The sequence below is a fragment of the Vombatus ursinus genome, unplaced genomic scaffold (genome assembly GCF_900497805.2).
Source record: "Vombatus ursinus unplaced genomic scaffold, bare-nosed wombat genome assembly UNPS02009205.1, whole genome shotgun sequence".
In the NCBI taxonomy this organism is placed as follows: Eukaryota; Metazoa; Chordata; class Mammalia; order Diprotodontia; family Vombatidae; genus Vombatus; species Vombatus ursinus.
The window spans coordinates 37,273,628-37,288,362 of NW_020948983.1; the positions used below are offsets into that span (position 1 = coordinate 37,273,628).

The window sequence follows — 14,735 nt, forward strand, 5'->3', positions numbered from 1 at the left end:
ATAGATAGATAGATAGATAGATAGATAGATAGATAGATAGATAGATAAAAATGGTGATACTATCCCAGCTCCTCTGTCAAGTTACACTGGAAGACACCTTTGGTGAAAGGCTTTTACAGTATTCCAGAGAATAACAATCTCTATTACAGATTTTATTCTCTGGCTGAGTCTTTCTGGAGGAGAAATCAGTAACAGTGGTGGAACAAAGTCACCGCTCATCCTGGAACTTTCAGAATCCCAGATAATGGGGTTTTGTATAAATGTGAATACTGGTGAACTGATAAGCTAGTTACCCACAAAATACCAAACCAACCAACAATTTTGCAAACTAAGGCAAAGCTAATTTAAAGTAGAACTAGGCTCATTCTTAACATGCAACTGAGGAAATTGCATCTTACAGGTATAGAAGAATCAAAGTCACAACAACTATGCTGAGTGGGCCCAATTTGCTTTGGGTGCAGGTTTCCTTGTATAGCTTCTCCCAATGGCAAGATAGGATCCACGTAGTCTACTTCATGAGACCGGTGCTTTATTGCTAAAGCATACAGAGGGACTTTCTCACTTGGTTGCTGGTTGGTTTATGTGTTTCAAGGGGTCAGAGATAGCAATTTGATTATCAGTTTCTTGGGGGTATATCTGCAGACATATTTGGATGATGAAGTATTTTACTGAGAGTAGAGATCCTGGTTAACATTGAGAGAAGCATAACGTTACATATGGAAATTCAAGAAACACTATTAGTGAAGGCTCCATCTCCCATTCTGAAGAAGCAAATGATATCTGGTTGTTAATTCATAGATCATATTTAGCATGGTGTTGGACTGATGTTTGTTCTATGTGTCCCATATTTGTGATATTCTGAATGTGAAAACACACAGACCCCAAAATGGAGCCAGAGGTAGACATGACCTGTGGCATCAGGCTGAAATTCATGTTATCAAGCTTCTCTCCTCCCATCCCACACCCCCAGAAACCAATCTAAGAACCTGGTATTCTAAGCATTATTCTGATTTATCTATATTTTGTTTCCAAATGTGCAGATGAGACCACCAGCTTAGAAAGCCAAAGGGATGAATTATAGGAAATTTCCTTTATAATTTGCATTATAATTACATTTATATTATAATTTACAATTACTATTTCCTTTATAAAAGCTCCTTGAAAACAGGGATTGTCTTTTGCCTTTCTTTGCATCTCCAGCACTTAGCATAATCCGTGGCACACAGTAAGTGCTTAATAAATGCTTATTGACTTGATTTGACTTATTGACAACTCTGTGAGCTAGTCAGAATATTATCTCCATTTCATAGAAGAGATAGTTGAGGCTCACAGAAGTTAATTGATTTACCTAGTGTCATACAACTAGTAGCAGAATGAACAGATCTTCTACTTATATCCAATGTTCTTTCTACTACATTCTCATGTCTCTCTATACTCAGATAATTGATGAAATAAGGCAAGAATTCACTTTAAAGAACCAAAAAAAAAAAAAATCAAGGAATTTTCTGGTTGTAATCCACATCAGTAACAAACTGTTTGGTACCAGGTAAGAAATAGCCTCAGTTTCTTCATCATTAAAACTGCTTTGAAATGTGATGACTACAGCACTTATGGATGAAATGTTAGCATATTGAAGCCCAACTTCATTGAATATTAAAAATCTAATATTAATCCAGAAAAAATGAAGAACATTACTAAGTTTAGAAGTGAATAATGTGGAATTAGGGTTCTTAGAAGCCTGTGAGGTAAGTCGCATGGTATTTAGATGGCCTCGAGGCAGGCTTAATGAGTGATGCTCCACAACTGGGAAAATAAAACAAAGTTTTGAGAAAACTCTCAAGTTAGAACTCCTAATTCTATGTTTACTTTGATAGAAAGTCTTGACAGAATAAGAGCCCTTCTAATTCCTATAAGATCAATCAATCAATCAAATCCCTGCTATGTGTCAAGCATTGTGATCTGGGCTGGGAATATATACACACCCAAAGAATGATCCTTACTCACAGTAAGCTTACATTTGAATTGATGGTATAAAGGAAAGAAGCATTGAACTTGTAATCAATAGTCCTGGGTTAGAATCCTAGTTCTAACCCTGAGTAGTTGTGTGACCATGGATAAGGAACTCAATCTTTCTGCTTCTGTTACCTCATCTATTAACTGGGAATAATAATAACTACCTCATCTCTCCAAAATAGCTGACTTCGAGTATTTGAAGGATTGTAAAGTATTATATCTACTCTCTGTGGTTATGGGAGGCAGAACCAGGTCCAATGGATAAAAACTGCAGGGAGGCATATTTTGTCATGAGTTATGAGTTAGACCAGTAAAACAGGGAGTCATTAGAAGTTTTCAGTCAAAGGTTGATCAGTTGGTCATTTGTCCTGGATTCATGTATCAGATGCAAGTTTGAATTAGATAACTTCTGAGCTCCCTTACAACTGAGATTAAATAAAATTAGACAGTGGGCACAAGGGCACTTTAACTATAAAGTTCTATGCAAATTTAAGGAAGCATTGCTAACCACATGTTTCATTAGTCTGTGGCATAATTTTCTGGGTATCTTGACATATTCAAATCAGGAAATGAGCTGACATATTTATAAGCTGGGTTTATCCAGAGGAGGACAACCAGGATATTGAAGATCCATGATGCTGTTCTGCACGAGGATCACTTGAATGAACTCAGGGGAGTTCATTTATTCTTAGATTTGGGGAGAGGGCACATGACATCTATCTTAAAATGTCCGAAGGGTTTTTATGTGGAAGGAGGTTATACTTATGGCACTGAGAACATTCAATGGAAGTTAGAGGAAGTCAGATTTTCAATCAACAAATAGAAAAAAATTGAAAAAAAATGTATATAAGTATGTATGTATGTGTGTGTGTGTGTGTGTGTGTGTGTGTGTGTGTGTGTGCGTGTCTTTGGCAATTATTGCTGCCTCACACTGGAGTGGATTGCTTGGGGAATAATGAATTTTTGGTCCCTGAATCCCTTTCAGTAGAGAATGAATATTGTAGATTAAGAATATTGTAGATGAGATTTATGATTTTGGGAGGGGTTAGACTAGATGACTAAAGAGGTCCCTTCCAACAGCCTTTCTCCAATTCTGTGTCATGCAATGACTAACTTATTTGGAATATGTCATTAATTCAGAGCTAACGAACATTCACTTTCCAGTTTAGTAAATGTGTAATCTAACAGCTTGAGACAAGATTGCAAATTCCACAAAGGTATAGTTTAAAGTAGTACCATCAGGCCTCATTTTGGAAAGCTTCCCATTTTATTTTCCTTATTTATACTTCAGTTCCTGAGTACAATGTTCTGCCCAAATTGTTCTGTGAACTAGTCAACCACATCATATCACAGTTTTACCACACAAACATTAAAATACCAAGTATTTCCTAGATTTGGCTGACGTAAAATGTGTAAGTGACACATTTGCAAAGTGAGAACACTGGTGAAGAGCCGTCTTCAGAATCTCTTGATCCAGGCATAAGCTTTTAGCCTGTCAAATGTTCAAAGGTGATGAAGCACTTTCAGTGGGTGAAGAGACATCTTTCTATGTTATTAGCCTGCTTGGTTCTTTCAATCGATTTATTATCAGGGTTTTTTAAAAAAATCTTTTTTTTAATGACAGAATCCAGGTGGATCTAGTTATTTGGATACTTCAATGACCTCCCAGCTTTTTGAAGAGCAATCTGTGAGTTTGTGGTTATTTTATTTTTAAATTCTCTAGCAGTCAAGTAAATAATTCTAAGGAAATATTTACTGGAAAGTAAAGTTAGGATTGGATTTGTTTTCAACTCTATATAGAATATTGAACACTTACCAACCTCATTTATACAGTTTGTAAATCATTTTGTGATAAACATACAATAATGACTTGATATCAACAATTTCTGTAATTCTCAGGATGTTGAATTTTGCACGGCAATCTCATGACTGAGTTACAGGGTGGTATTTGATTTAAGACAATAGACAGTTAAGTGCTGACCATAGGCAGAGTATTACTGAGCTTGGATAAGGGGAGAGACTGAGAAGGCACTGCTTTGTAGGATCTGACCATCTAATATGGGTACAATTCTACTAGAGACTAAGCATCTATTACATATTTATCATTACAAATATGTAATAGATGCTTAGTCTCTAGTAGGACTACAGAGGAAGCAAAACAAAGGATTACTTGAAGTTTAAAGATAATATTCATTACTAATGGAGATCAAAGAAGATTTCACCTAGTAAGCAGCATATGAGGAATAGGATTATACAATCTGAAGATTAAAGTGTGTGTGTGTCTATATGTGTGTGTGTATAGAACTCATAACATACCTATCAGCATTATACCTTTAAAAAGGACTATTATCTTTTTCCTTCCTTAAATTTTTCCTTCCTTAAGAAAGAAAATGTAGTTTATTTTAGCTTTTGTTTTGTGCAGTGTGTGTGCATGTGTTTGTGTGCATGCATGCATGCATGCATGAATACATGTGTGTTTTCTTTTGCTTACAAATCAGGAAAAAAAGTAAATGGTTTCTCTATTTCCTATAGACTCTTGAAGAAGCAGGAGATTCCTTAAGTAACCTCCCCAGCCCTTTTGCTTACCTTCTCACCATACATCTGAAAGAAGGCAGGAACCTTGTCATTAGAGATCGCTGTGGTAAGAAATCAGTTTTATTTGATGTTCTATTTGTGTTTTTTCCTATATTTTCCTTTCAACTCTGGTACTGAACTGTTAATCTTACCAAATTCTGCCTTTTACTCCTTCCATATGTATTTAGGAATAGATACATACATCCAAATATTTTCAAGAAAGAAGGAAGGATAAACTTGTTCATTTAGTTTTTAGTGGTATTAGTTTTTGGAAAATATTAATAAATGACTGTGTGGGTGCATTTCTGCACATCCTCTAACTACTGCCATTACCTGAACTTTCCTTTTTTTTTTAAAAATTTTTTTTAGGCAATTGGGGTTAAGTGACTTGCCCAAGGTCACACAGCTAGTAAGTGTCAAGTGTTTGGTCTGAGTCCGGATTTGAACTCAGGTCCTCCTGACTTCAGGGCCAGTGCTCTATCCACTTTGCCACCTAGCTGGCCCAACCTGAACTTTTCACAGATGGTATTTTTTTTGGATGATTACTTTTTCAGCTACATTTTATTTGGTAATTTGGTGTTTTCTAGAGAATTCCAGAGATGCCTTGTTGGTCATATTAGGAAGCAAGATATGATTAACAGAAGAAAAATGGGGAGTGAAGAGACTTAAAAGTTCTTAGAACTTTTCTGATAAAGAATAACACTTACCTGTAAAGAAAATGTCTTTGGCCTATAATGCACGCCTGTTTGTTTCCTGCCTCTCTATTGAAGCTTTAGCCTGGCCATCCTCAATATTGAGATCTGAATTTGTCACTGTAGAAATAGACAGGTAGAAGTAACAATCAAGTGAAGAAGTGATTAAAATCATAAGAAATTGAAATGAAGTAATTTTTAAAATTTGAGTTTGCTTCTACCAAGTTAATTCCCCAGTGTCCTCAAATGTCAAAAAAAATGATATACTCTTTAGTCTTATAAATTTCATCTCCAAATTGAAGGTCTGATGGTTTTCTGAAGGGAGACTTGTCATGCAAAGGGCAAAAGACCTTTATTGATTATTTTTTGTTGTTAAGCTTTATGATAATGAAGGTAGTCTAGGTGTATGAAATGAATAAGGGACCTGAGTTGTAAGACAAGCTTTATTTTGCCTTCTAGGTCCATCCATGCTTCTTTTATGATCATTTCTATTTTTTAATTGAGAATATTAACAATTAATTTGATAGAATTAAAAAGACAAATCAATACTGAGAAACTGGTTATGTAGAGCTTTGGGCCCTAGCATACATTTCTGTTTGGTGGAAATAGGTTTAACTCATTTCAGAAACATTCACTTAGTTTAAGAGCCTGTGAAGAGTAAAAGAAACCGTATGACCAATGCCTGTGGTAAACCATAGTCAAGTCTTGATTTCCTACTTTGTTCATTATCTTTCATGAACTTTTACATTCTCATCATCACCAATCATCTAACAGACTTTCTGAATTCTTCCAGTAAAAGCAATATGTACAAAGTATTTTGGGAGCTCAGAGGACAGAGAACACACATGGGCTGAGGAGATTTGTGAAATGATGTCATTTGATCTGTTGATTGAGTTGAACAAGGATTAGGAATGGAAAAGGCAGAGGTGAGGAATGAAGGCCATTCCAGAAAGAGGGAACAATGTGAACCGAAGGCACAAAGATAGGAAAAAACAAGGAGTATGATTTCTTTAAAAGTCTCCTTCCATGCATATGAACTTCTTTTAAAAAATGTTTTAGGAGTCTTCTGAATGTAGGATTTTTAAAATATTGGCCATAGCGCCTCAAGGAAGATTATATCCAACAGTTCTCACAATTGTGGCTATTAGTTAATGTTAAAAGTTTGCTTGTTTTTTAAACCATTTTGATGGAGTCATTTTGAATTTTTATCTTTGGGCTAAACTTTATCCAAAGTTATCAGTGTAAAGTTAAATTCTATATACCAAATATATTTATATTATTGCTTTCAAAAGTTCTAAATGAATAGAATTTAACATCAACCACTTGGGGTACATTTTAGTTTAAAGATAAATATGAAAATCATTGTTAATGGTAAATTAAATTAATCAAATTAGTATTTTGTAGAGGAATTGTGTTAAATATTTCTAACAACAATTCACAAACCACAACAAGTTAAAGGGTAATGATAGAGCAAATGTTAATGAGGAGGTAAGAGGCAGAAATTTATATGTTAATGATACAGTATGAGGGACAGAAGTTGAAACTAAAACTTAAAGGTAAAATACCTCACAAAGAAGCCAGAAAAGTAAAAATATCTTTCCTGGGCTCCAGGTATAGAGCGTGTTGAAAACACAGTTCCTCTAAACAGAGACTGAGGCCAGTACTCAGTCAGTGAGCCTACTCAAGACAACCTCCAGGGAAAGAAAAAATAAGCCCTCTGGATTTTATGTCCAGCTTGGCTCCTTCTCCTCAATTTTAAAGTCCATAAAATGTAATATGCATATATATTATTGATTGCTGCTTAATTCTTAGTTATCATATCACTCTTCTCCTATCTAGTAATTCAGTTTTGCAACCATCCCTACTTCTTTGTCAATTATGGAACTATTTATTTTTAAGTCTTGTGCAGTTTGTATTCTGAAAAATTTCAATGTGTGTGTGTGTGTGTGTGTGTGTGTGTTTGTGTGTGTGTGTGTGTGTGTGAAATGATAACAACACCTGATCAGCTCATGAAGGACTAAGCTTTAGTCTTAGACCAGTGACCTCTCTCAGATCCTTGCCTATAAAGACTGATTTTGCATAGATTTTTAAAAATTAATTTCTTTATGTGTTTTGTTTTTACTTTACCATTACTTCTGAATGTATCTTACTTCAAATAAGGAATGACAAAAGAAGGGCAGGAAGCAGTTCAGCAAAACTGAGCAACCATCAATGGAGTCTGACAGTCTATGCAATATCTTACACATATTGCCTCCTATATTTATAAAGAAAGGAAGGGGGGAGGTCCTTGCATAGTTTTTCCTTAAATTGTTTTCTTATATTTCTATTTTGTTCCTGAGTAAAATTTGGCTTCAAGAGTTGCCTGTTTGTCTTCTAAAAGCATTAATCAAGTGCCAGACATGTGAAAGACATGTGCTAGATTATGGGAATACAAAGACAACACATAAAAAAGTTTGCTATTGCCAAGGAGATTACTAAATATTTCTAGATTTCATGGTCATATTTCTTGTTAACTAGGTGGGTAGCTACTTCTCAATGCAGGAAAATAATGGGTTCCTAATTTCCCCATCATGAGGCTGATTCTCCAATCCTTTCCCATTACCCCTAAATATCCATTTAGGACCCACTTAGTAGTTAGATGAGCACTTCATTAATATTGCTTTAATATATAAGATTTATGGGCACTCTAATTAGAAGATAGTCAAGATGTAGGGACCAGCTAGTAGGTCAGGTTAGTTATAGCACAAGGTATGTTTGTTGTGGGAGATTAGACTGGTCAGAAGTTATTTGGGGGATAGTAGAGGAGGGTCTTAAGCCCAAGGCTGAGAAGTTTGGATTTTACCTTATTTTGTATGATTTATACCATTGCTCATCTCCATTGTATGAGAGAGATGACCATATCTCTATTCTAATTTTCATTGTCAGCATGTGGAAATATTTTTATTTTTTATTTCTTCTCAGATTTATACTAAGAACATGGCTTGTTTTGGCTTGTTTTGTTTGAGATCTAAATCATATGGGCCATGTTTTTGAAGTAGTTGAAATACATAGCATGTAATATTATTATTTGTACATCATGAAATAGCATTTGACACAGTAGATTAAAAGACTGCCTCAAAGACTTTATTATAATAAAGTGTTTTCCATCCATTCATCAAAACTATTCAAGATTCCTTGAAAAATATAACAGAAATATTCTTGTTCAGTGATCATCTGAGCATAAAAAAACAGACTAGGCATAAAATGGGGAGATATTTGATCATCAAAAGTTATTATAGTTGCTGTATTACTATGATGGAGGTCTATCATAGTGTTTGAGTTGAAGAAAAATTCCCTGCGAATGGTGAGGTCTTCCAGATTAGAGACGTCAAATACGTTGACCACTAGTGCAACACTCCCGAGTTCAAGCCAAACCAAAATAAAATGTAATTATATTTAACAATATAAATAAACATACAATAGAACATAGATGTTACTATATAGTTTTCTAAGTCAGTATGTAATGTGTAAGAATCCTTATACACAACTTAGTGCCTTCATTTCTATTTGAGTTTGATACCTACTTCAGATGATTTTGTTGGTGGATGACACTGGTCTGGCTACATCAAATTGTGGAACAATGCAGAGTTTGTGTGAAGAGATCCATAACCTCTCAAGAGGTTGGCCTGACCATTCACTCAGAAAGACCAAGTGAACGAGAAATATATTCTCCTTTGCTTACAACATCTATTTAGATGAGGGGCAGATAGGTGGCTCAGTGGATAGAGCACTGGCTCTGGATTCAGCAGGACCTGAGTTCAAATCCAGCCTCAGACACATAACACTTACTAGCTGTGTGACCCTAGGTAAGTCATTTAACTCCATTACCTAGCCAAAACAAAAAACAAAAAGCATATTTTTGGATGGAAAACCTATAGCATTTATCCATCAATATGTATATATAGAGCAGACATACAAATGAACAATGAATTATGCTCAGACTTAAAGATTAGGAGGAATATGAGCTGGATTTTGTTCAGGGAACTGTGAATGTACTTTAGTGATGTCAAACTTCTCCCAGAAACAAAGGACTATCTTTTTAATGCTAACTCTATACCAGTGATGTTTTATGCTTCTGAGACATGAAACACTTTCTCTGTATTGTTAAAAAGGGAACATTCCAAAGAAGGTAATGGAAAGGTTTATGGTGGGTATGCTGCAAAATAGAATCATTGAGAAATTTAGAAGAAAAATAGAAGTGAAGAATGTCATCAGGAAAATGTATGATAGCAAGAGAAGATGGGCTGGTCAAGTGATAAGGGTAAGGGGTAACAGGTAGACAGTTCAGGTGCTTTGCTAGTAGAAAGTGAGGAGAAGCTTTCGTGGTAGGTAGATGCCCTGTGGTGAACATACACAAGAACAAATATCAGTCACAAGGGATGAGCAGGAATGGATAGGTTTTAATTCTGCATCATGGAGTAAACATCCTCATTGATTGAGATCACAGACACTTTTGAATATGTAAGCATTTTTAACATGACAAACACAAAGAGCATATTAGCAGAATGTAATGAGGCAGGAGAAATCACAGAATACTAGAGCCAGAGGGGATACTGAGAAGACAATCTAATTTATTATCCTCATTTTGCAAATGAACAAATTGTGGCCTAGAGAGGTCTAGTGACGTGCTTATGATCACATAGACAGTGGAAAAATGAGGACTAGAATTCAGGTCTCTGGATTTCTAAGCCAATTTTTCCGGCACAAATAGCCATGTGTTGCTCTCCTTACTCTGATAGTAATCTTTTCAAATTTTGTCACTATCTACTTTCTGTCTATGCAACACCTACAAACCACAACAATATTTAGCACCTTTGCCCTAAAGACATTCTTAGATAGTTAGTTACGTCTATAGATTGCTTTGATACTGAGATGAAAGTCAGCATTCAAGTACATTACTCTCTATTTTATTTTGGGTCACAAAGTCCAAGGTATAGAAGGTATTGATTGAAGGTATAGATATTGATCAGTGACTCCAAATGAAAGAGACACGTTGAAAGTAGGTTTCAAACTTGTGGACCTAATTACAAAGTACTCACTATTTTTTATACTTGAATCATCAAAGTACAGTCTACATTTCTCAACCTGTAAGGAAAACAATTTGTGGCTAACTTCTCTATTCTTTGGAAGCAGCCCAATGTTCCTTGGGGTGCTATATAATTAATACCTCCTCGATACCTTTTCTTTGAAGATTGCAGTGTTCTGAAATTAGACCTTTTGCTATGAAAATTTGCTTTTCTTCATGGCTGTCAGGTAGAAACAATTTAGGTAAACAAGAAGGCTTTTATAATTAGAAGGAACCTTAAGTATTGTACACTTAAAGTTTAAGCAGTAGATGATTACTTCCATAGAATATCTTATTAGGTGATTGTAGGGGAAAACTGGGGATGCTTGGGAAGTTGTTTTTTTTTAATCTACTATATTTCCACTCGATGGCAGTGAAGTGAAGAACCAAGCTATTCATCTTGAGGCATGAACAATTTTGAATGCCTCAAATGAGGATCTTAAAAGGAGGCTAAATTGTTGTACATCAGTATAGGAAACCTGCTGTTTTGATGTTGTCTTGTATGTTGTTGTGTTTTGAAACCTGGAGGTTTTTGAGATATTCTGGGTGCAATTCCTCTGACAGTATTTTCTGGAAAGAAACAAAAACAAAATGTGTTTCTAACTCCTTTGGAAGAAGAACAAGGACTTAACAGTGTTTGATTCATCTCTATGTACTCGTTCTATAGGGATTTATGCTGCCTTAGTCTGAATGGACTGTATATGCTTAGAAAGCACTGATAATTAGTGGGTCATAAAATAGTACCAACATTGATGACATATTGATGAGCATACCCTTTCTTCCACATGTACTTTTCCAACTCAAGCTCTGAGAATAGTAATTAAATTAACACTGACCTTCCTAGAAAGGACATGTCAGTCAAGGACTATAACTCTAACCGCCATCCCTATAATGTCCCTGTCCAAAACAATTTCCCTGGCCATCTCTTCCCATGGGTGTCGTCTTCTCCTTAAGAATGTATACTCTTTAAAGATAGATACTATCTTGCTTATTTTAAGTTGTGTCTCCAGGCCTTCATATAAAGCCTGGCTTATAATGAGCTAGTAATAAATATTTTATCTGTTGATTTATATAGCTCATAGCAAGACTCCTAAATCAATTATGATAAATAATAATCGATGACATATTCCCATATAAAATATATGAGTATTTAGACATGTAAAGGGACAAAGAGGAGTCTGATCTGGGTAAGTACAGACTCTGAAATCAAAATAGGACACTCTACTCTCTCATCCCATAGTTCTGGCAATGGGGTGCTCACTGTTTATTAGGGAAAGCCTATTCAACTCTTGGGTACTTCTATTTTTAATAAGAGATTTACTCTGAACCAAAAAGTGCCTGTTTAACTTCTACCTTAATTTTTTTTCCTCAATAGCAACACAGAAAGTGGATAATCCCAATTAAAAGAACACATACACACCCTCTCTCTGTTTCTCTGACATGTATATGTATGCATGAAGTCAAGCTTCTTCTGCTCCACAATTAATAGGAATAGGAATCCCACATGTAGCAAGATTTTTACTAATCTGCATATATCAATCCTGTGGAAAAAGATATTGGTATGTGTTACAAGTAGAAAGCAACACCTCTAATGTATTCTAAAAAATGTACCAAACCTCGACCCCTTAGCCTGCTAATTTCTTCATTACCTTATTAATCTTCTCACACTGGGTTCAAAGGTCATGTTCTGATATTATCTAATAACTTATGACAAATACAGAAATTATCTCAATTAATTAATTTTAGCCCCTCCCTGTTTTTTTTAAAAGAAACCAAAAAAAACCTTTTTTCCCCTAACTTTCTCAAACTCCACTCTCATAGAATTAGAAAAACATCAGCATTACTAGCTATCTAATTTATTAACAGTAACCACTAATGCAAAGACATAAATTAATATTTCAATAATGTATCTGCTGTGAGAAGGGTCACAACCAGATACACCTCTAGGAATTGGTTGAAACCTCCATACATATTGGAAGCACAGTCCCAAAGTAATACTGTTCTGTCAAGATATCAGTTAAAGAGCTTTCAAAACATCTCCACAGCATAGCTACTCTACACAAGGAAAGCTAGTATCACATCACTCAAAATGTCTCCTTAGGCTTTCTCAAAGATGACAGCTCTCCAAGTCCCTTACAGACTTTGTCTTCATAGATGACAGTTAACTTTCCAAGTTTCCTCGTGAAATAAGTTGTCTTATTTCTCTCTCAGAACCTTTACACAGACTCTCTCTAAGTCAGGACAGTTAATGTACTAAAGATTACAGTTAACTGGCCCTCCCTAAGATTTTTATTCTCTCTCTTAAAGGTACAGAAACAGTGCCAAGGTCTCTGCCAGAGTGGCTATTTATTTTTCAGTTACACATATAAAAATACCCAGAACATCTCAAAAACTTCTTCACACACATATACAAACACACATACATGTGTGTGTACATATATATGTTCACAAATATACATATATGTGGCGGGGAAATAAAGGATGTGTTATGTTCCTCTTTGTGATGCTCATATTGTACATTGAGGACCTGGGCAGTTTTGAAACCTGAGGAAACCAAAACATAAATCATACCTAAGCTTTATATGTATGCTTATGTTTCCTTATATATGTAAACATATATATATACGTATATATATACTCTTCACTGTACCACATTGCCTATACGTAATGTGTGTATAAATAAAATACATGTACCATACATAGTAACTGTATAATACATGTATATAGACCCATATATGTTTATATATTGCCATTTTTGTACATATGTATGTGTACACATGTATATTGTGTACATATATATGTGTGTATATATATAAAAATATGTGTGTATATATATGTATATATATATATACATACACACACACATATTGTGTGTATACTATAGAGAGGCTCTATGGAATAGTGGATAGAGAAGCAGTCTTGGAGTCACAAAGACCTGGGTTCATGTTCTGTCTCTAATACATACTGACTGTGTGAATCTGGGCAAATCCCTTAACTTCTCAGTGCCTTCAGAAAATTCTGAAAGATTGTAAATTGCAGGGTGATCCTAGTTTTGCTTTGGCAGAGAGGTTTCCCTAACTGAAAGCTTACTATAAGAATGAAACCATAGGTCTGCCTTTCAACAGCCACTCCCCAAAATAAAAGCTCCTTCAGAGCCTATAATCATGCTACATGAGGTCAAGGAATGTATCTTATTTAAACTTTGTATCTTTCCTGGTCCAGCATTTTACATATGCTAGATACGTAATAAATATTCAATTGATTCAGGGAATTTGAGAGGAGGGATGCACAGTAGAATTATGGAGTATTAGATTTGGAGTAACATGCAGATGTTAAAAACTGAAGCCATAGCCAAGAATGATGTTGCTGAGGAAATATAAATAGAAGGAAGCCAGAGGAGGAAGGACAACAGAGGCTCACATGCTGTTCTCACCTGGAGGGTAAGAGGATGATGAAGAACTAATGAAAGTGATCGGAGGAGTGGTAAGAGGTGAGTAAGAGATAGCAGAACCCCAGAAATCAAAGGGGAGGTAGGAAGGAGATAGGATGAGTAGTGTAAAATGCTGCCACATCATGTTATATTCTGTGTGTGTGTGTGTGTGTGTTCATAATACAAATTTATAAAACCACAAAGTAATCTTCTGGGGAAAGTTACAGAGGTCATAATTAGATAGCAGTATAAATAAAATACTGGACTGTTTCCAAAACCCCTTTTTTATCTCTTTTATTATATCTTAAATTCCTTCCTTTTCCCCTATATCTGTCCTTTTCTTCCCTCCAAGGAGAAAATCATGAGGAGAATCAGTTCCCCACAATGGTTTTATTCTCCCAAAGCATTAGATCATCAAAGACCTGAGACTGAACTGTGCACCAGGTATTCTTGAATGTCTCCCTTGAGCAGAATAGAAGTGATATTATTAGTTCAGGGAAGCTTCTTTCAGTATTTCTTGATTTGGATATTTTTAGATGGAGAGAGCCATAGTGCTATATAATTTAGTTCTGAGTCCCTGGCATTCAGAACCAAGAACATGTTATTATTCTTTGCTCTGAAAACTTTCCAAAGGTGGATATTGAAAGTATTGATGGTTCCCTGGGATACAGTCTCTGTGGACCTCAATTTCATCTCTGCAATGAGAGGGCTGGACTAGCCATTAACAGAAGGCATATGTAAAACTTTTTATTCCATGCATCACTGCATTTCAATCTTTAAGTCTGTCCTATCATAGTACAACCTGTGCTCGCCATAAATTCTCAACCTATATTTGGGTGCTCCAGAGGATTTTCTGTGACTCCTTTGAAAGACATTAGTTCTTTCATTCAAATACTGTTTCAGCCTTATGGTTTGGGAGCTG

General features: G+C 35.4%; 1 protein-coding gene across 2 annotated transcripts in view; it reads left to right on the top strand.

Annotated features, from left to right (window-relative positions):
* MCTP2 (multiple C2 and transmembrane domain containing 2) overlaps window positions 1–14,735 on the top strand; it is a 215,893-nt gene that overhangs the window by 27,140 nt on the left and 174,018 nt on the right. Inside the window, exons 3-4 of one of the 2 annotated variants that reach the window (XM_027852162.1) lie at window positions 3,638–3,700; window positions 4,546–4,654. In XM_027852162.1, the coding sequence (XP_027707963.1) occupies window positions 3,638–3,700; window positions 4,546–4,654 (172 nt within the window). The remainder of the gene's footprint in view (window positions 1–3,637; window positions 3,701–4,545; window positions 4,655–14,735) is intronic. The other variant, XM_027852163.1, reaches the window with a different exon arrangement.